The sequence below is a fragment of the Aulonocara stuartgranti genome (assembly GCF_965226115.1).
Source record: "Aulonocara stuartgranti genome assembly, chromosome: 12".
Lineage (NCBI taxonomy): Eukaryota > Metazoa > Chordata > Actinopteri > Cichliformes > Cichlidae > Aulonocara > Aulonocara stuartgranti.
The window spans coordinates 15248056-15269635 of NC_138948.1; the positions used below are offsets into that span (position 1 = coordinate 15248056).

The 21580-nt window shown below is 43.0% G+C and overlaps 3 protein-coding genes and 1 long non-coding RNA gene across 6 annotated transcripts in view; 3 read left to right on the forward strand and 1 right to left on the reverse strand.

Moving 5' to 3' along the window:
* The window catches only part of pde4d (phosphodiesterase 4D, cAMP-specific), a 316846-nt gene that overhangs the window by 51349 nt on the left and 243917 nt on the right, over positions 1-21580 (forward strand). The gene's annotated exons all lie outside the window — the stretch shown is intronic.
* Positions 366-21287, forward strand: LOC309719217. 2 transcript variants are annotated; one of them, XR_014280165.1, is made up of 3 exons: positions 366-474; positions 11660-11793; positions 20975-21287. It is a non-coding gene; the product is annotated as an uncharacterized lncRNA (long non-coding RNA). The 2 variants fall into 2 exon arrangements; XR_014280166.1 differs by lacking the exon at positions 20975-21287 and adding an exon at positions 13609-13900.
* Positions 3712-7086, forward strand: smim15 (small integral membrane protein 15). Its single transcript, XM_082555179.1, has 2 exons — positions 3712-3782; positions 6390-7086. Exon 2 carries the CDS (start codon positions 6417-6419, stop codon positions 6639-6641), a length of 225 nt encoding a protein of 74 aa, XP_082411305.1. The 5' UTR covers positions 3712-3782; positions 6390-6416; the 3' UTR covers positions 6642-7086.
* ndufaf2 (NADH:ubiquinone oxidoreductase complex assembly factor 2) lies at positions 7336-21539 on the reverse strand. 2 transcript variants are annotated; one of them, XM_082555178.1, is made up of 4 exons: positions 21320-21539; positions 12781-12870; positions 11711-11751; positions 7336-9546 (listed from the first exon to the last, which is right to left on the reverse strand). In XM_082555178.1, exons 1-4 carry the CDS (start codon positions 21432-21434, stop codon positions 9301-9303), a joined length of 492 nt encoding a protein of 163 aa, XP_082411304.1. In that variant the 5' UTR covers positions 21435-21539; the 3' UTR covers positions 7336-9300. The 2 variants fall into 2 exon arrangements, with proteins under 2 accessions (XP_082411304.1, XP_082411303.1); XM_082555177.1 differs by lacking the exon at positions 21320-21539 and adding an exon at positions 14607-16099.

The following is a 21580-nucleotide window of genomic DNA, read 5'->3' on the forward strand; positions in this document are numbered from 1 at the left end:
GGAAGAGAAAAGGGCAATCTCGCACCGATTGTTTGCCGTACATGGAGAGACTGCCCTTATTTGGAAAAGTGGGCGGAGCTTGTGAGTTCAGTGAAGTCCTTTGTGTTGTCAAAGTAACCGGATGGGCGGGATCCTGGAGAGCTGCCAGCGCACGAGTGGCGCTATAAAAGGAACTGGAGGCGGAATTCCCGAACGTCGGCAAATCCTTTGTGAAGCTTTTCGGGAGCGCGAGGGTGGAGCCCCGGCGGCCGACGGCCTTTGAAGTTTCCTTCTTATTTGAGTTTAAAGGCGGGGACTTAATCCAGGGGCGGCCTCGCAGTTTCCCACAGGGGTAAAAGGGGGCAAGAAAACTGACTTTTTTTTCCTTTGGAGCCTCAGCTACCACCCCGGGCTCCAGCTTCTTCAATAACAACTTGATCGTTGTTTTTGCGGCTTTTTAGTCCAAAAGTGGTTTCAGCTGTCAGGCCGCAGAGGGTAAGAACATATGAAGGTGGACATGCCTGTCCTCTGTAGTCACATCAGCTCTTATATGGTGCAGCCAATTGACAAGTAATCATATGCACTCATGAAAGACAAGCTTTTTGCCTATATTATTTATTTTAAGGGGCGACTCTATTGATTTTTTACTTGGAGATCAGTATAATTGTTGCTTGGATACATAAAGTCTGAGAAAATAAGTCCAAAAGTTTGGTTGCGGTAACTTAAGATACTACCAGGTATACGGGTCAATGATGCTATCAAGGTAGTGTTTTTTAGAGTTCTAGTTCGAAGTAGAAGTTTTATCCTGGGCACCGATGTAGTGGTAATTTGGGGCTTTTAACAATTTCTTTGAACTTTTCTTTTTTCCAGGGTGGAATGATTGCACTGCATGAATCTTTGAAGACTTCAAAACGACAAAAATTGTTTGCTCAAGTTTCAGTTTGTTTTGAGTTTTCTCTAATCCACACAGGGTCAAAGTAAACATACAGGTTCAAATATATTCATACACTCACATCAATATTTTAATAAGTGGTTCTGAAGGTTCTACAGTGCCTTTTAACTTGACGATTCCAAGCCCTATTGACTTTCTTTGTCTGTATCAAAAGGATTTGTTTGACACAGCAGTACTCAAAACTATAGGAAAGTCCAAGGTCCTCAGTGAAGATCTAATTTAAACAAGTTGGGAAGGTCTCATAGGGGAATTTCTAAACAACTGCAGATGATCCAATGATGATCCAAGATCATCAATTCCAACAACTGTACATAAGCACAAATTATTCAGACATGTCAACACTTTGTCGAGGACTGGAAAGACCCAAACCGCCACCCTCAGATGGCAGGAAATTTGTTAGGATGTTCAGAAACAACCCAGGAACCATCCGAGGCTCAAACCTGCCATGAACTGGAAACTGCTGGAATACCAGCATCACTGCCCAAAGTGAAGCCAGTTTTACATCACCATGGACCACGAATGCACTGACAAAGAAAGAACTCCCTGTTCCAAAATCTATAGACTGAAATTTGCAGCTGCCTACATGAAAAAGCAAGATACCTTCCGAAGAAAAGTTTGATGGTCAGAATAAATAAAGATTGAGCAATTAGGCCACAATTACAAAAGGTAGGTTTGGCAGAGTAAAGGTGAAGCTTTCAAACCTATTCACTCTCCCAAGCATGGTGGTGGTAGCATCATGTTCTGGGGATGCTGAAGGTGACACTAGTACATTGCACAAAGTGGAGTAGAGTAATTAAGGAGTGCAACTTCCAAATTCTTGAAATTCACCTCAAATCACCAGCTGGACAGTTAAAACTTGCATAGAATTGGGTGTTCCAACAGGACAATGATCCCAAATAAATCAAAACTGGTTTTGGAGTAGATAAATCAAACTCTGGAATGGCCTCTACAAATTCTTCCAAGAAGAGTTGTGAGATATCCATAAAGAATTATACCAGAAGCTTGTTAACAGCTACCAGAAACATCTGTGGAAGGCGTTGAGGGGCATTTCACAAAATGTTAATGGCATTAATCCATTAAGGGGTTTGGCCCTGTGTGGATTAGTAACAATTCTAAATAATTTCAAACTTATGCACTCAGTTCTTGTTTTTTATTCCACCCTGGGAAAAAAAATACAGTCCAAAGAAGTCATTGAAAGCCTCACATTACCAAGACAGCACCGGCCACAACTGTAGTTCTAGATAGCTATAGGTATAACTTTTAGGCTTTTGTGTGTTTTTTTAAAGTTCTCATAGCCATCACGTTATCTTCTTTTTACTCTTTCCTGTATTTCAGTCTATCATTCTGCCAAACAAAAAAAGGAAAAGAAATGCTAGAAAATTCTCATAGGAGAGCCAGACCTAGTGTGTTTCTTTCTTGAAACACTTATGACACATGGATTAGTGTAGCCAGTTAACCACAAACTGTGGTACACTCATTTTTACTGGCCCCCACCCTGTCTGTTGATAATGCTAGTTCCATGTCTGTGTGTCATGAAAGGGCCCCCCCAATTTTATAGGGGTAGAATACTCATCAGGGGTTAGGGTGTGGCTGCTGTTGCCCCCTGGTTTTTCCTGTATGATGAGCCACTACAGAAGTTAATTGTTATAAGCAAGTAACAAAGAAAAGCTGCCAGGTTGGGGTATGTTTTTCTAAATTGTCTATAAAAGTTGGCTCAAAACTACACTGGTATACCAGAATGTGTGTTTGCAATGTGTCTGCCTGCCGCATGTGTTCCCAGCTGCCCCTCTCATTGCTCTGTGAGTAAGTCTAAAAGGCTGGCCTTTGAACTGCTCTGAAAGTGATCCATGCCGTATGGACGGAGCAGATGTGGCCTAACCTGATTTGGTTTCAATACTTCCCCACAGGAAGTTCACAAAGCCAGCAGGTCCTCCTTTGTTATGTTAGTCATCTTTCTCAGAGGGTCAATGAAGCCTTTTTATTCTATTTTATTTTAACACAGTTATCATTTGCTTTATTCTCCAGACAGAACAGCTCCACACACAATCAGACATTTCAGCTTTATTTATATATATATATATATATATATATATATATATATATATGTTTATAAATTGTTCTATATGTCTTTATTGCATAGTCTGCTGCGTTTCCGTGTTTCTTTTGAGCAATTTGATACTGATGGACATAACAGGCAACCTCCAACTAGAGTATAAATAAGGTAATCTAAACTAAATGTTCCTTAATTTTCTTGAGAGCAACTGGCAAATAAATGTATTAAATATATTTAGATTTTAGAGTCATTCCTATAGCTTGATGGTACAGAGGACTACATATCCCAATAACCAAGGAATCTCATCATGTCCAACCACAAGCGAGAACTCATGGTGCATTCAAATAATACTGATTAAGTGTAATTTCGAAAACTTCTAGCGGGGAAACAGAAAAAATTACAAATTTCAGACAATTTCATACCCTTTTAAGTAAAGATAAAAAAAACATATTAAGCTGGAATTACAATTACGTTCTGAATTATATTTGAACGATTTGGCTTGTTCTACATAAGTTATACCGGTGCATTTTTGGTATTGACGGTCTGCAAATGCAACACAGAAGGGTATTTATCTTATCTATATTTAGATATTTATTTATATTTGGCATCTAATATTAGTGAAAGTGTTACACATTTAGAATAATTCATGAATACAAACAAAAACCAATGTTTTTTTCTTATTTTTACATTTTGCCGATATCACCTGAATGCCTCATTGCCACACCAGTTCCACTTCCCGGAACAAGGAGGAGCTGGGTAGTTTATCGCGGATACAAACACAAATCTCCGTTCCTTTTGGTAAGTTGGTGTATTTTGTGCCACTCTGAGTTTTATCAGGACTAACTGTTTTGAAAACATAAATTAGGCGGTTTGTTGCGTTCATTTAGACGGTCGTTTTACTGTTTAACCGAGAGTAAGTGCTCTTGTATCGAAAAGTCAGGCCTTAATGCACGGGTGGGCTAGCTAGCGGCAGTAGAAATGAAACTAAATGTTTCATCCGCGTCTAAGAAATGCATATCTGTTCCTATATGCATACACATTAAAATCGCTCGCATAACTTGATGTCTTAAGGTTGTAGCTAGAGACTGTGGTTAGTTGGTTAGCTAGTTAGTTAGTCGTTGGTCATTAGCTGCTTGTGTGCCGCTGGTCGGAGCGCTTTACAAATGACTCCTGTTGAATGGCGCCCTAAATCTTTTCACTGTCGTAGGGACGATACACGAAAACTGTGGGAACGGAAGTCTTTGGGGGTAACTTCAGTTATCTAACAGATCATCTAAGTCCATTTGACGTTTTTAACTGTAATCAAACATAAAAAAAAGACTTCGCTATACTTCCTTGCTCTGAATGATCCTTTGGGGCTAACTACAGCCCAGCTGGTCCGTGTGCAATGAAAGAAGTGCGCCTCTGTTGTCCTCTTATTCATGGCACTTGGACAAAGTTAGTGACTGTGTTTGGGTAAAAGGACCGCAGTTAAACTAATAATAATGTTGTCATTGCACATGTACAACGAAATCGGGTGCAGTGCAAAGGTCTGGGAAAAAAGGCTTGAAAGTATTCCCATTGTAATTATTTATTTAAAAAAAAGTCTATAAATACACACAGAAATTTCTAAAAGTAATCATAAAAAAGAAGGTAAAACACACATATCACACATGCAAAACAATTATCTTACAAGGTTCGGTTTCAGCAGTGTTTAGTGCTGTTGTAGCTTTTGGGTAAAAGCTTTTTTCTACATGTTTGTTCTTGTTTTAAATGTACTTAAACATCTGAGGACAGCAGTTCAACAGTGTCCAGATGGATCTTTCAGATGTTTTGGCAATATTATGTTAAACAAATGTGTAAGTGAGGTGTTCTTCCACCAAGATCGGACATGCTTGTGAGGATCAGCGACTGTATGGTCCATGAGACTGTATGGTTCCAGTTTGATCTGATATCAAGCTTAGGATTGCTAAAGTAACAGAATTAGACTTTCCTCCTTATCAGTGTGTTAGAAATATTTAATTCTAGAACTTGCATTTGTCTCACCAGCATTGGATCTCTTTATTTCTGTTTAAATGTCTTTACTTAACTCATTAATGTCTTGCTGTCGTATCCGGTAAGACTTATCACTCCCTGCAAATATGTGTGGTGTGTACACATCCTCTGGGAGCCTGCAGGTGGATGCTGGGAGGTTGTGTTTGGTATATGACAGGAGAGTGAGACATGTTTTTGTGTTATAATGCAGTTGCTGCTTGAACACCTCCCAGGTTTCTCTCCATTTATTCAGTTCTAGATTTTTTTTCTTGCTACAATTTTAAAAAGTACCTCACATTGTTAGGTGATATACACTGATCAGACATAACATTATGACCACCTAATATTGTGTTGAGCACCCTTTTGTTGCCAAAACAGTCCTGACCTGTTGAGACCCCTGTGCTGTGGTATCTGGCATTAAGATGTTAACAACAGATCTTTTAGGTCCCGTAAATTGCGAGGTGGGGCATGGATTGGACTTGTTTGTCCAGCACATCCAACAGATGGTCGATTGGACTGAGATCTGGAGAATCCACAGGCCAAGTCAACACCTCAAACTCGTTGGTGTGCTCCTCATTACATTTTTCAAGCAGCATTTTTGCTTTGTGGCACTGCACATTATCCTGCTGAAAGAGGCCACAGCTGTCAGAGAATAACATTACCATGAAATAGTGTGCATGGTCTGCAACAATGCTTAGGTAGGTGCCAAAGTAACATCCACCCAATGTTTCCCAGCAGAACATTCCCGACCACTGGTTCACCACCGTTCCTTCCTTGAACCACTTTTGATAGATACTGACCAATGCAGACCAGGAACTCCTCACAAGAGCTGCAGTTTTGGAGATGAACTGACCCGGTCGTCTAGCTGTCACAGTTTGGCCCTTGGAAAAAGAACTCGCTCAAATCCTAACACCCGCCCATTTTACCTGCTACTAACACATCGACCACGAGGAGACGATGTTCATTTATTCCCTAATGTATCACGACCAACAACACGTGCCATGATGAAGATGTAATCAGTTTTATTCACTTTACCTGCTAGTGGTCATAATGGTATCCTTGATCAGTGTATTTACTAGTTAATACAACAATTGGTTAATCTTACCTTTCAGAAAAATGAGATGATATCTGTGTTGATTTGAGAGTTGATTGTAATGCTGCCAAGTTACTCTTTGGGGAACCAACAGTTTACAAACCAAAGATATATGATGATATAAAAGAGCAACTAAGACTATAACCTATAAACAACTTTATATTTAACTTTCCTTTAAGTTCATTCTGAAAGTTGTCCATAAAGCATACTCCCCCTTTTGTAATATTTGAATATACACATGTTTTGAGTATGACATGTCGCACATATTCACAGCTTTCTCTCGTGGCCATCTTTCTCAGGTCTGAGCCTCATCGTTCCTGAACAGGATGATCGACGTGCAAGCATGGGCAGAGTATGTGGTGGAGTGGGCTGCCAAAGACCCCTATGGTTTTCTCACAACTATCATACTGGCTCTCACCCCTCTCTTCATTGCCAGCGCTCTGCTGTCCTGGAAGCTGGCCAAGATGATCGAGGCACGTGACCGCGAACAGAAGAAGAAGCAGAAACGTCAGGAAAACATAGCCAAAGCCAAGAGGACCAAGAAAGACTGAGCTGGCGAGGGCTAGGATAGGGGCATTGCAAAGGACGAGCAAACCATCACGCTCGCAGGCCTCCTTTTCTAAACAATGACACGGTGCCCTTCCTTCTCCCAGACCTACTCTCAGCACAGGGCCACTATGCCTCATGTCCAGGGTAGGAGGAGGGACGCTGGCCCCACAGACTTAACAGTGCTGATGGACAGTACTGCCCTGAGGAAGCTTGTCTCAGTGGGACTTTGGTCAGCAACAGCACAGTAGTCATCTGTATAACGTTTTTATACAGTGACCTGCTGTTATATCGTGCAGCTGTTGCAACACCTTGCATTCCATTGTTGGCATCCCCGTTTTGCTGAAATGATGACATAATGAGAATAATGGAACTTTTTAAGCTTGATAACTTGCAAGCTATCCAAATGATTACTTTATGATCAATAAAATTTTCATGGTTGGTAAGAAAGCTTCCTTTTTTTGGATTTAATATTATGCTGTGTACTTATTTACCCATAAACACTGAATCAGAGGGCTGGTAATAAAATACACTACCACAAATTCAAAAAAGTAGGCTCGCAATGTTCAGTAAGGTGACAGCAAGTGCATTTAAGGGTAATACTCCTGTATGTGCAAGGTCTTATTGTTGATTATGGAGTTCTAAAATATAAAAGCATCAAACAAATCAGCATGATCTGCGGTACAGGAAGGTGAAAAGTAATATTTAACAGGTGTGCCTTTATTAAATATCAATTTAAAAATAGTAAACCAGGATTACATATTAAACAACTCGTGTTTCATGTACTGTATGCTTTTAATTTGGATGCAGACCTTTGCTCATTTTATTAGACATTTTTTATTTTTGTTTATAAGTAGAAAGTGAACCTTCGCTTTGATTCAGTGTTGTAAAATAAAACATTCAAAAGTCCACAGGGGTTGGTATTTTTATGGGTGGCGACTGGCTTTGAGTACTCGTGAGCCAATAAAGAGGCAGTCAAAGCAGTTTAGTGTAACTGTTTTCTATTTCTTAGTTTTACTTCCCTGCGTTCAGAGAACTGATGTCTCATGACTGCTTTTAGAATGACAGACATGAGAAGGAAGACTGTTTTAAGCTAACAGTCTTCCCCTCTCTCTCTCCCCAATTTCCTGTCCATCTCTACTTAGTATCCAATAAAAAGAGCAAAAGTATATCTTTGACCATTTCAGAGGATTTTTAAAAAATTTGGTAAGCCACTAACCACTAACTTTACAATGAATCATCCAAGCATTAAAAGACTCCTATAACTTTAGGGATGAACCACTGTTGTGTCTACACATAACAAAGAAAAAAAAAACAATTTCAAATTGTACCTCTAGGCACTTTATTACTAGCAGCCTGTCACAAAAATACATCATTACCATTTCTGTAGTAGAATCTATGAAAACTGCCAAAGACAACATGGTTTGTAGAGGTGTAAAATAGTATTTTTGCAACAACAGGGTGACAAATAGGAATATTTTGGCATGCTGAGCAGTTTGCCCTTAAAGAATCTGGACAAACGAAGAAGTGACAGCCTTAAACAAAACTATCTATCGAAGATGATCGGTATCTGAAAGTTATGTCCTTAAGAAATGGGGGAAAAAAATGCAGCAAAGATCTGACACAGATGCAAAAGTCTCATCATAAATGGTCTCAGTGGAAGGGTGGCTGTGAGGAATCTATGCTTAAAGAGAAACAGGAAGAAAAGGCTGAGTTATTCTACAAGAACTAGACTGAAAATTCAGTGATGAATGCAAATTTGACATTTTTGGGTTAAATCGTCATGAGCATTGTACAGAGGAGGTCAGGAGAGAGATACAACAGTGAACATCTACAGCCATCTGCAAAACACAGCACAGGCTCTGTCATGGTTTGGAGCTGCGTTTCAACCACTGATGTTGGAGATCTTAATAAAACTGATGGAATTACGAACATCAGATTATGATCCTCCATGCAATACCGTTGTTCAGCATGAAAATCATCCCAAATGCATTTCAAATGCAGTAAAAAATATACGTGGATAGAAAAAACACAATGGAACACTATCAGTCATGGATTGGTCTCCCCAGAGCCCAAACCTCAATATTACTGAAGCAGGGTGGGATCATCGGGACAGAAAACAGAGCAAAAAGCAGCCAAAATCCAAAGAAGAGCTTTAAATGTCCTTCAAGAAGTATTCCTGTAGAAATTACAAGGAAAACCTGCCTAAAAGAGTTCAGGCTGTTCTGAAGAATAAAGGCAGGAATACCAAATATCGACTTTTTTGCCTAGTTTACTGTATTTTTATAGGTTTGCACATTTCAGATAAATTGCTGCATCTATTTCCCAGTTTCCCAGCAAAATAAAGAAATCAGGAGTAGCTCAAGACTTTACACAGAACCGTGTCTGCCCAACATATACTGTCAACATAAGTGAGAGAAGAATGTCTTTAAATCCATAAACTGCAACATTATTATTATTATTTGTGATCTTCAAATCAATATTCTGTAACAAAGAGACAACAGTTCATTTAATGTAACCACATTTAATAATTATACTTATTTCACTTTCCTGGTAACGTAAACACCCAAAATTTATGGGGACGTTGACGACATTGTACTGGAAGGAATTTCCAATATTAAATCTCAAGTAATTTTATTGTAGGGCCCCTTTTTGTTGATTGGATTAGTCTTTCTTGGAAGTGGGCATCCAGGAGCCAGGCTGGAACGTGTTTGCAGTGCTGGTTGGTTCCTCGTTGAATTCTTGCTTGTCGAAGCTGGTGGCAGCTGCGTGGCCCTTGGCCACAGTCCTTGCTGGAGTCGCCACCAGACCCTCCTTGTACTCTTTAGCCAGCAGAGCCCGATCTTTCTCCTCCACCTCCTTGGCTTTTGTTTTTATCTGCTCCCTGTTGGATTCGTTCTTCAGCAGCTCCTATAAAATGCACAAACATACGTGGATACTCAGGGTTTCTGCAGCCATCGTCAAATTCTAAGACATTTTCAATACTGCACACAGTGCAGCTGAACACCATTTTAAATGTCACAGAATAATGGAAATCCCATGAGGATATTTCTGACTAATAATAATAATAATAATAATAATAATAATTCAAATAATACTTGTATCAGTGGTTTCTAGATATAGACTATAACAATAATAATTAGAAGCAATAATTCCCCTGACCAGGACTCAGATAAATGTCATAAGCTTATTCATTTATTATATAATAATTTACCCTATTATGCTTTTAGAGAGGCTGAGGCTCCAGGTTTTGTATATGGATAAGCAGTCTGAAGTCTGGGGGTCAAGCTCAGACTTCAGACTGCACTTATGTCTCTGTTTCTTACAGTTTTTTTTAAATTCTCAGCTCTCTATGATGTCAGCGAGAGCAGGTATCCTGGATGCAGTGAGTTTAGGCAAACAGCTCTCTCTTTAAGCCCCAGAAGCCCCAAACACTTTTAACGTTTACTTGTTTGCAAGCAGCAACCAATCAGAGGAAAGCTGGCTTTAACAAAGGAAATAGATTAACTTCAGTCAACATTTTCAGGACTAGCTGACTAGCAGTGTTTTCTGCAGGTTTCAGCTCAGTGAAACTCAACAGAGAAAGAGAAGATTAAAAATAGACCACTTCTGCTTTGTGAATGTATAACACTGCACTCTTTGGAACCTCTTAACAATAAGTTACAATGAGCTCCTGAGATCACGAGGGCACGCAACATCTCTGACACTCTATCCATTTGCATCACCCACCCAGCTGGACATTATCTGATTGTGGTGTTGGAAATCTTGAGCTGGCAGTTTCGTGAAGATAGGAAAATCTGAGTATGTCCTACTTGCTGGAAACTACAAACTCTCCTGCAAAACTCAAGCGGTGATAATTTCCACTCCTTAATCGACTATCTCTGTTTCGTCTTAGAGCGTCAGCTGCTCACCAGTCAAAGTTAAAGGAGAAATTAAGCTGCACTGGGAAGCTTCCAGGAACAAATGTGTGCACGTGTCCAGTATGAAGTAGGGCATTCAACAGAAGAATAACAAACGTGTTCAGTTAACCTGGATTGGTCCAATTAAACCTGGTTAAAAATGTAGTACTTGGAACACATCGGTAAGCTAACATGACAGGAGACATTCGCAATATAAACCACTCCATGGAAACAGTTATAAACTGGTCACAGTCCACTGGTGGAATAGTTACCCACTTGAGCCACTGTTAGTGTCCAGTGATGTTAGCCTCGCCCTAGCTCAAGGAGCCAGAAAGGAAGGGAGGAATGGGCATAATGCTGTTGTGTGCTGGCTGAAATGAAGGACTGGAAAAGAGAGGGGAGAGCTGTGGCCAAAAAGCCCTGCTTTGGGGAGGGAGACAAACATACTGAGCTGCTTTTCCAGCCTGTTAATGACAGGATTTAATCCAATCAATTTATGTCGGCTTGGACCGGGAAAAGAGGGAGCGTGACAAGGGGTAGGGTAATGTGCGGGGAGTGAAGCCTTGGCCACATCAACACTGTCCAGCTGTCGATGGCAGCTATTGGGCAGACGCGAGGCAGAAAATTGGAAGAGAATGTTCTGGCAGTAGAGGCAGGGGATGGCATTGGCTACTGGCAGGCAGAGTGGACAGAGAGATAGAAAGAGTGCCTGGGTATTGGCCTTCCAAGGGATTTCCTATAGACCTACATTTCACAGGCCAAATAATTTCCAGCATTCTCACATTTAAAGAGCAATAAACCCAGTGAGAGGTACACAAGGGGGAAAAACTGCACTCCCTCACCATTCCCATATCACAGGCTGCCAGAAATAAAACACAAAAAAGGCGAGATGCAGGCTTCTGCTGGAAAAAAAAGGAGAAAGAAAGTAAACTAGGACATGGTGTCAGTGAGCCCCTTGTTCAGAGGCTGATTTTGCTCTCAGCCTCACCATCAATGCACTTCAGCTGCTGTTTATTTTAACACCTGTCCCCCAAAGTTCCCGGATTCAGTTCGAGACTGTAAGATAAAACAAATCAAAGCCTTTCTCCTTCCCATCTTTGCTTCTTTCCCTCCCTTGTAACCAGTCCCCCAGAGTCCAACCATCAGCACAGTGGGGAGGCTGGGTGGAGACGTACCTCGATGGAGGGGGGCTCCTTCCGTCTGCCTCGGATCCAAGCTGGAGGAGAAGCAGGAGGAGGAGAGAGCAGAAATAAGACGAGTGAGAACACCCACACAAACATATGCTGCACAAACACAACCTGCAGTCATATTTAAAAGCTGCAACTATAGCATCACAGAGTTTCGGGGGCACTTCAGTAGCTCAGCGTAACTACCGGGTAACCAAACTAGCTCGGGGACTGTATGCGGGGGTTTTTTTTGGTTTGTTTTGTTTCATTTTACTTAGCACTCTATAGGGAAAACATCCAGAGTTATACACATGGCAAACTCAAAACACTAATACTGCTTTAGTGTAGGCAGAACAGGGCCATCGGGCTCTGCATCTCAGAGGGGAAAGAGGGGATCTGCTCTGATCTTTGAATTTGAAAGCACACACTCTGTCATTCTTCATCAATACCTCTGTCCTTCTTCTTCCTCCCGAGCAGAACTGTGTCTGTCTGTCCCCCCCCACACACTTCTTCTTTTTAAGAAGCTCTATTTTGGCTGAGCTGGCTGCACAGCACAGAAGGGTAAAGGGAGCCAGCAAGAAAGAGCGAGAGAGATTTTGTAACTCTTCCTCCAGCTAGCACGGGGATTCTGGGCCTCTTTTATCCCTTTCTTATTTGCATCCTGATGAAAATGCATGAGGGATGGGGCGAAGCAGGATGAGGGGTTTAAGGTGGATAAAGCCAGTCTGAGACAGAGGGAACAGTTTGTATCCAGTTGTAAGAAATTTGAAACACTATTTTATGGTACGGTTGTATAACACTAGCAGAAGGCATCTTTGATAAACTCATGAATACCCTTTTCACAACCCCGCCCCCCAACTCCATCTTGCAGTTTGGGGGAAAAGAAAAAAAACAAATCAGTGGATTAGCTGAGGCCCCAAAAGATGCAACCATGAATATGTCACTCCAGTTTATTTGTGCAGCACTTTTTTTTTCCTTTTAAATAAACTCTCCCGGATAGCTCTTTTTGTAAACACTGCCATTTATCCATGTTAGTGATAGTTAAAATATGTAACAGTGATGCTACTGCCCAGACTTACCGTCCCACTCCATCGGAATGCTGCCTTCCATATATTCATATTCTTTAGCATTGGCTGCTTCTACTATCCGCTTGGCACGGACAATCCTTCCTGGAAAAAAAAACAAAAGCAAAGAAAAAAAAAAAAGACAGCATGAGGAAACAAGAGTGAGATAGAGACGCCCAACAACGATGCATACAAAACGCGAAACAGGACAAACACAAAGTGCAGACACAATGCTCTCAGTCTCCTGCTCACGCAGACGCACAGATACAGACAGACACACAAATACGCAGAGGGATGACAGCGCCGTGACAGGCCATGGATGATTACCTCGCGGCCCTCGGGCCCTTCTCCTCAGATCTTGCTGAGTGGCTCTAAATCTGGGCTAAGCCTTTATGCAAATCAGCCTTCCTTTAAACCAACCAACCACAGCCCTCCTCACTGACAACCTCTTCCAATCACAGCTCTCCGGCTAACAATGCCCTCCAAAATCAACATCAAGCCGAGCGGGAGACAAAAGAGGTCAGATATGACAGAGAACAGGAGAGGCACGAGCTGTGTGGAATATTAAGTGCTCCTTTCCCTATCTGTATACAGCACAACGCTCGCTAGCAGCAAGGCCACCGCCAATTATTTTGGACAAATCTGCTGATTAGACAAGTCGGGCTGGCACACAATGACACGGAGATGGTGGCAGGAGCAACGGAGAGTGATATAGGCAGAATAAGAGAGAGAGAGAGAGCAAGAGAATTAAAAAAAAAAAAAAGACCCAGTTGTGTATGTCTTTGGGTGGTGCTACAGAGTGTCACACAGTGTTCACTAATAACAAGCGCTGTGTTTCCATAGTTTCTCCTCACAGGTAGCCGGGTGTCTATCCTATCGCTTCCATCCCTCTGAGAAATGATGAGGCAAAAGAAAGAGGAGGTGGAAGGAGGGAGAGTGATGATGCATGGCAAACATGGCTAGAAGGAGAGAAATGGATGGGCAAGGAAAAACAACACGCTCCAAAACACAGACAATCTGTCAGGAATCCATCACAGTTTCTCCGCAGCTGACTGGACATGGACAAATGGAGGCAACCACCTCCATGCACACTGCAGACTGATGGCCTTAATGTTTACTTCAGCCATAACAGATAGCTATGGCACTGGGATGGATAAATGATGACATCCTGGAAATAAAAAAAAGAGAAGAAGAAGAAGAAAGTGTCGACTTTGTTTTTGCTTCACTTGTGTCACTGAAATGTATTTGTCCCGCTCAAGTTTGTTTTGGGGAAGACAAAAGCATTTTTCATCCATGTTCCCTTCTGTAATTACTTCTTATGAGGATGATTCCTTTCCATACTTTATCCAGCCTATATAGTAATCAGGTCATCTAATTAGGCTACTATTGCGTTGGTTCTGCCTTGGTTCCCACTAGATTGTCACTATAGGGCCCCACAGGCTCCAGTTTTGCAGCCTTATTTTAGTGGTATCCAGGTCTGACAAAACACTGCATACTTTAAACACCCCAAAACTGCAAAATAGGCCCGGCAATGTGCAAAAAAACATTGTCACTTATTTACATTCATGCCTTAAAATGTCTTCTGAGAAATACTTTCCTCGAAACCCCCCCCACACACACACACACAAAAACAACTGCCAGCAAGCAAAAATGCTGTGCTCTCCGGGCAATACTGACAAATGCATTTAACAGGTATGCTAATTATGAACAGATCATATCCATATTTGCATCGGGTGTGGGTGGCAGCAGACAAAAATGGTACAATTATATTACAGTCCCCACAAGCAATGTGCTTAGCTGCAGCTAATGCCTGGCTAATAAGCATAAAGAGAGGCACCCACTTTGTCTCTCTCTGTCTCCATCGCTCTTCACTGGGTTGCATCCTCCCCCTTTACTCTCCGTCACACTCCAACATGGCTGTCCTCTTGTCTTGTTGCTTTTTGCAGCCCTTCCACCACAGCCTTTATCCCCGCATTTAAATAACAAATACAGTATGTACATATATTTATGAAACACGACCGATCCTCCCATCACATACGTGTTGGGTGGAGGTGTGTCAGTCTGATATGGTGAATCTCCCTCTGTAGGTAATCGCTGTTCTTGTACGGCTATGAAATGAAACATGCACAAACACAGAGACACGGGCCATAGTCATAGTTCTACAACAGCTGATATAAGAACGCAGTATTAGAACTACAATTAGTGCATACAGCCTTACTTTTTAATTAATGTATCATAACCAAACTGCCAACAACAATAAAAATGACTATATTTACAAATCATCTCTTTTCATATCATTCATATTCGTCTGCGTTTGTACCTAAAATATCTCAGTTATATATCGTTAGTGTGAGCTTTACTGGAGTCTACAGACTTTAGGATTCCTGACACATACAGTCATCAGACCAGGTGTAAGCCATCTTTCTGCTTCGCACTTCAGCCTTGCACACACCTACTCCCCCACCTTTAGAGAGAGCAAGAGAGCGGTGGGAGAGAGAAAGTGAGGTATGAAGGGTGTTGGGAGCTCTCCATCTCGGTGGGCCCCCTTGTGACAGGTCTGCCTTCTCATCACTCACTAGGGGAAACCTACTTACCAGTCAAATGCGCACAACCACGGACGCGCGCGCGTACGCACAACTGGCTGGAGAGCAGGCAGATTAACCTGAGGGACAGGAGCGAGGACGCTGCCTCTTACTGTGAAGGACAAACGCAGTGCTGCGTTGGAGAAGGGGAGGGGCCACCGGCAACAGGAATGAAATCCCACTGCATAAATATTCATGAGCCATCTCACCTGTCTGAACGCAACTCATCTGTGAGCCTAGCTGTGGAACCTGTGGGGGAGGGATGGGAGAGGAAAAGGAAGGAAGGAAAGAAGGAAGGGAGGTGACAGAGGGGGGTTGCTGTGGCAGCCACACTTCAATCCTTCCCACTCGTTAAAATAAGACATGATGCGCTCCGAGGGCTGCTCTTTGAACCCCGAACACACCCCGCTAAACTCCATCACCTGCTTCAACACACACACACACGCACACACCCAACTTCACACATCAGCTCCCAGGTGAGTACCGCTGAGGGCGACCTGAGAGGTTTTTCACCTCCACAATGTCATTCCAGGCATCTTGCGCTGTCGCCTCCACTGCACACTTTTCTCCCGCACTCCGTTTTTCATTACAGACGCGGATGTCAAGGGAACGCACTTCGATTTGCAACATCCGGGTAATGAGAGTCCTTTAACGTAGACAGGATGCAGCTGAATGAGCTCTCTGCATCTGACCCCAGCTTTGTGGGTCTGAATTGTAATGCAGACTTTAAAAAAACTGCAGACTTTAAAAAAAACTGCAACAACATCTCAGCAGAAAGAGGCTTGTTTTTTTTGTTTTTTCTCCTTCCACTCCTTGTGCTTGTGGGAGGCGAACCAGAGATTTTTAGGCCTGGTTCAGTGCAGAAACAAAAAAAGCCACCCTGAAGCAGCGAGCAGTATTTGAGCTTCGTTTATTCCTCTCCGTGCTACTGGAGAGGAATGGGGGACCAGTACGTGCATCGTAATGGACAGCTTTATGAAGATGGAGTGATCCGATAAGCTTCAGGGATACAAGGGCAAGCAGGTAACAATATGGACAGCCCCCACAACTCCCTCACTCCAATTTCTTTCCCTGGGAAAAAAAGATGGAGGGGATGTGTGAGGCCTGTAACCATGGTTACCCATTAGCCCAGAGCCAAGTGATGCAGGATGCGGTTTAGAGGGAAAAGGCCAGTCGCTGTTTTGCATCAGTTCAGCTGGGAGGAGGAGCTTAGGTCTAAAGTAGGCTTCCTGCCGCTGCTTTCAGTTCCATTCAGCCCTCGTTCTGTTTGTCCCTGTTGCCGTCGATCCCGCTGAGGCTTGGAGCGCCTCACTGCAGGAACAGGGGAGAACAACTCATATCGAAGTAGTAGCGCTTTAAGAGGAATACTTGGATTTCCCCTGTGTTTTTACTTTTAACTAAAAGCTTAAGGCTAGTGGAGATACCGTGGCCCCGTCTGCCCAAGACCACCCAAATTCAAGTTTCCTTCCTGCCCAGTGGTTATAAAAAAGGAATGTAGTGAGCCAGGAAGTCAGCGTCCTTTGTAAGGCTGTGGAGCGGCATGGAGCCCCTTGCTACCTCAGCGGCTCCTAAGAGGCCCATCTGTGTGATGTCCATACACCAAGCTGTCCACCCCTTTCTATTCACCCGCATCACTCCCATCCAGCCCTCTTCCTTTTCCCTCCATTGCACCTTGAGTCCCCCCACTGTTTCTCCGCGTTAACCTATCCCCACCTCCCCTCTCTCCCCCTCTATCTGCCCGCCTGTTCCACCCACTCATTTCACCCTCTTTCTGTCAGGATACCCTTCTTTCACTTTTACTCTCTCCATTCTCCCCACACTCTATAATTTCACCCCATATGTCAGCTTTCCCTTTGTTCTTCGTCACTCACTTTCCCGTTACCCACCTTCTTCTCCACCCTCCGCGAGTCTCCCTCGCCCTTATCTTTTCTCCCATACTCCTCACCTTATTTCTCTCTGCCTGTCTGCTTTATTAAAATATTCTGAATTGAATGAGCAGTGGCAGGCTGCTCGTGCGCTGGCCTGTCTGTCAGCCTTCTTGGTTGAGTTTCTGACCGACAAAGACCCCCGAGGTGTCAAAACACCTCGCTGGCTATCTTACCGCGCAGAGCTGTGACCGTGCTGGATGTGAATCACATCTGGGTCATCTGGCAACATTTCTTTAAATCCATTTTGCTGTCTTTCTTCTGTTGGCAAGATGTCCGTTTGGAAGATGTGAAAACAATGCAACTGACATTCAGACTTAATGTATTACAGATACAGTCCTACTGCAGATAGGCAGTGGTTAATGGACCTGCGAAATGCCACTTAAACCCCTAATATTGGATGGAGGCCCACTTGAAATGTTCCGCCATAGAAAATAAATGTTCCCATCTCTCATTTTCAGCCTCTATCCTTTCAAATGCCTTTTTAATGAAGTAGTTAAGCCACTCCATGATGTACAACCAGATACACATACAAATACACACTTGGCAGCCATTTTTAGAGACATTAAAATGCCTAGAAGGACCCTGCCAGTATACACCAAGATGAGCTAAAGCCTATAATGATTAAACAACCTTCATTTAAACTGCAAGCATTGCAAAGCTGCTCATCAATTAGCGTGATTTACTGTGGCGTCTCTGGACGTAGCTGCACCGTGGCAAACGCCGACTTGGTGTCCTACTCTAGGGTAGACCTTCCTTCATCACACCCTGGGGATGAGTCATGGCAGAATAAACAGCCATTTGGACCCTCGTCGCTCTCCGCTGTGACTCCTTTCCGTGGAAATATGCGGCTTGAATCAACGCTCTGATGACACACAGCCATCTGTTGTTGTCTTAAGTGTGTTAGGGCATGAAGTGGAGAGAAAACACACAATGGCAGATCTTCTTCTTCTTCCTTTTTTTTTTTAAAATACAAAGCTGATAGTACACAAAGTGTGTAGCTGTCATTTCACTTAAAGACATCCACACACAATCAAATACGCGTACGCCAGTGCAAAAAGCGCACACCTCCTCCCTCGGTCCCCAGAGTCGCCCATCCTGAAATAGCAGAACTGAGGCCTTTTCAGTTTTTCACTTCATAGAACAGAGCTGGGGAATCAAATAAATAATAGACAAAGAAAGAGGGATAGTGATAGGACGACAAGTCAATGCATCTTTTCTCTGCAACAGCGTGGTGCACCTCTGAATCTCTTCCATTCTCCGTGCAGCGTAGAGGACCAATAGATTAAAACTGCATGGCACACACTGCGAAAATGAATAGCGCTAAAAATACATCCTTTTCACTGAGACATGAAAGGAAACTGCCTTTCCCCTGTCCAGTATTGAGCAGCCATTGATTCCAAGACAAAGGCTACACCTCCTCAAAGAGGTAAGAAAAATAGCAATCATACAGGCAATTATTTTCAAATGTGCCTGCAGCGGCCGATAATGTCAGTGCGCCTCTCTTACTAAATAAAGGGAGGGAAGGCAGGCGTCAAAGCTGCAGGCCCACTGCCGAAGACAAATGAGCCCATCCACAGAATGCTTTGCTTTCATCTGGGCAGCATGACATGGAGCCCCATGCAGCGTGAGGAAGAGCCGGGCCCGGGGGAGAGATGCACACAGAAAGAAAGAATATAGATTCTCTATTTAGCTCTGTGGAGACAACACCGAAGCAAAGACCTTCTAAGACCAATGGCCAGATTGCCAGTGGCTCTCTAGTAGCTCTGCCACAGACAACAATCGCTGGGCCTATAGCGCATTTCTTTCTATGAAGCAGCAGCACACGGTAGGCCTTTATAGCCCAACCTTTTTTATAAAGACAGAGACTCTCGCTCTTTCTCTCTCAAGGCAAGTGCTTCAGACCCAGGCTCTTTCATTTTGATGAAGAGCAGCATCTGAGGAGAAGGGGTTAGAAAGCTCTCTGCTGGGTCTAGCCCTCCTCACTGCTGAAATACTCCAGTGTTTTGAATAGAAATCTTCACTGGAAATACTTCAAAGGAGGAAAAATCCAGTGGCAGCGATGAAAGGGAGGGGCGAGGGAAGGAAGGGCTACGTGAACGCAAATAAGAAGGGCAACCTAAGAAGAAGTTGTTGAAATCAGATAGGACAGATGCACACAAAAAAGACCACCCCTGGCTGTCAGGATTGCTTATGCCCCAGATTTCTAAAGATAACAGACTGAGAGAGAGGTAGAAAATGGAACCAGGAAAGCATGGATAAAGGTAGAGGTGGATGGAAGGAGCACTAGGGGTGAACAAAATGAAGTGAAGATAATGCCGGAGGATGACCGCCTCACCTGCATCGACTGCTACTCATGTGCTGCAGTGGAAAGCCCTGCGGTCCATGCCTAAAGAACCTAAAGCCCCTTCTTGGCCTATCAGTTTAAGATCAAAAAGAGCTCGCTTTAGCGAGACATATGGACTGAATAATGTATCTGCTTTAGTTCCACAAGGCTGGACAGGCTGAGTGCCAGAAATAAAAGGAAGCAAATGTGTCTGCCATATATTCCTTTATGTTTATTATGAATGTATATATGAGACTGTATACGTGCCTGTCTGACAGTCATGATGGTGTCTGCTAGGTACCAGTTTTCCTATAAGCCAACTAGCCTCTCTACTCTGTCAGTCATTGTGATGGGACAGTGAACACTTTTTCCTGTAGCGTGCCAAAAAATGGGCTGCTGTGATGTCTCATTTGAATAGTCTGACAGCCAGGGGTAGAGAAGCGGCCTTGTAATGAATTATAAATACAAGGTGGGTGCAGGTTTCCCCGCAAACTGCTGAGAAAAGGTGAAGCACAAAGTCAAGTTCAGTCGAAAAAGAAAGCAGGCTTGCAACCTGCCAGGTATTCGCTCCTCTTCAGCAAACCAAAAAAACGCAGACAAACAAGCAGTTCGGGGTTTTTTGTTTTGTTTTTACAGCACCTCGGTGTGTAATGACTATTCACCCGCTGCAAGTGAAAGAAAAACTTTATCTAGCCTGTAAAATGTGGGACCAAGAGAGGGAGACAAACACAAGCTTGTGTAGGAGAGCAAATCCTGCTCACATGCAGTGATTCTGGAAAAATCCTTTGGAATCAATAAGCCAGATGTCTCTGATGTTTTCTAAGCAATATCAGTCCAAGGGAGACAAAGGTCCTGCTCTGTGACCTGCAAGGCATGTTGTTGCCCTTTTAAGTCAGTCAGAGAGGGTGTGAAGGACACCACTGGCATCCCACAGGCCTGACACAGTTCTACTGCTTGGCTTGAGCATTACATACCGTAGAACTGCCACGTCTCAGAAGGGATATATGACCTTTTATGTCTTCTTTCGGCCGCTCCCTTCAGGGGTCACCTCCATTTCACTCTTTGCCTAGTAATCTCCTCTGTCACACCACCCCTCAAATGAGATCTCACTACACCATCTTGTAAACCTTTCCTTTCACGCTTGCTGCTATCCTTCTATCACAAATCAACCCTTGACAGATGCCTGCACCCACTCCACCCTGCCTGCATTCCCTTCTTCACCTGTCTTGTCCACTGTCCATTGCTTTGCATGGTTGACCGCAGGTATTTAAACTAATCCAGGTATTTAAACCTCATCACAGAAAACTTCACTGCCAAAAAACCTTAAATGCAGTTACTGCAGCATGGACGTCTTCTTTTTCTTCTGCTTCTTTCAGCTGCTCTCTTCAGGGGTCATCACAGCGAATCATCTGCCTGCATCTCACCCAATCCGTAACTATCCTCCACTGTCAACACATCTTTGTGCAGGTCCTCCTTCACTATATGCATTAAATCTTCCATCCAATACGACAATGTTGTTATTAAGACTAATACGCCATCTAGTGGCAATCTTATGACACTACAAGGCTAACGTGCATATGAAAAACTCAATACAGAGAAAGAAGACATGTCACATGCATTGGCACTGAACTAGCATTAATAACTATTTAAAAGTGAAAGAAGCAGTAGTTAAACAGTAGTTAAAGCTGTAGATGCTAATGTTAGCACACATGTTAGTTTACCTGTCCATGTCTTCTGCTCTGGGATTAAGTAATATTTGTTCCCCAAATGATCGGTCCCGACGTGCTCGCGTACTACTCCGAAGCCACGCCGTAGGATTGCAGCAATCCTGCTCATCTTATAGGGTTACCCAAAGCCCCTGTGTGTGAATATGTATATATAAATATAGTTTAATGCAGCTCTATCCGCTGTTTGTCCTCTCACGGTGATCGTTTATGCAAGGGTTCATGGGTTGGGAACAGAATGAACAAACTAGTTTGTGA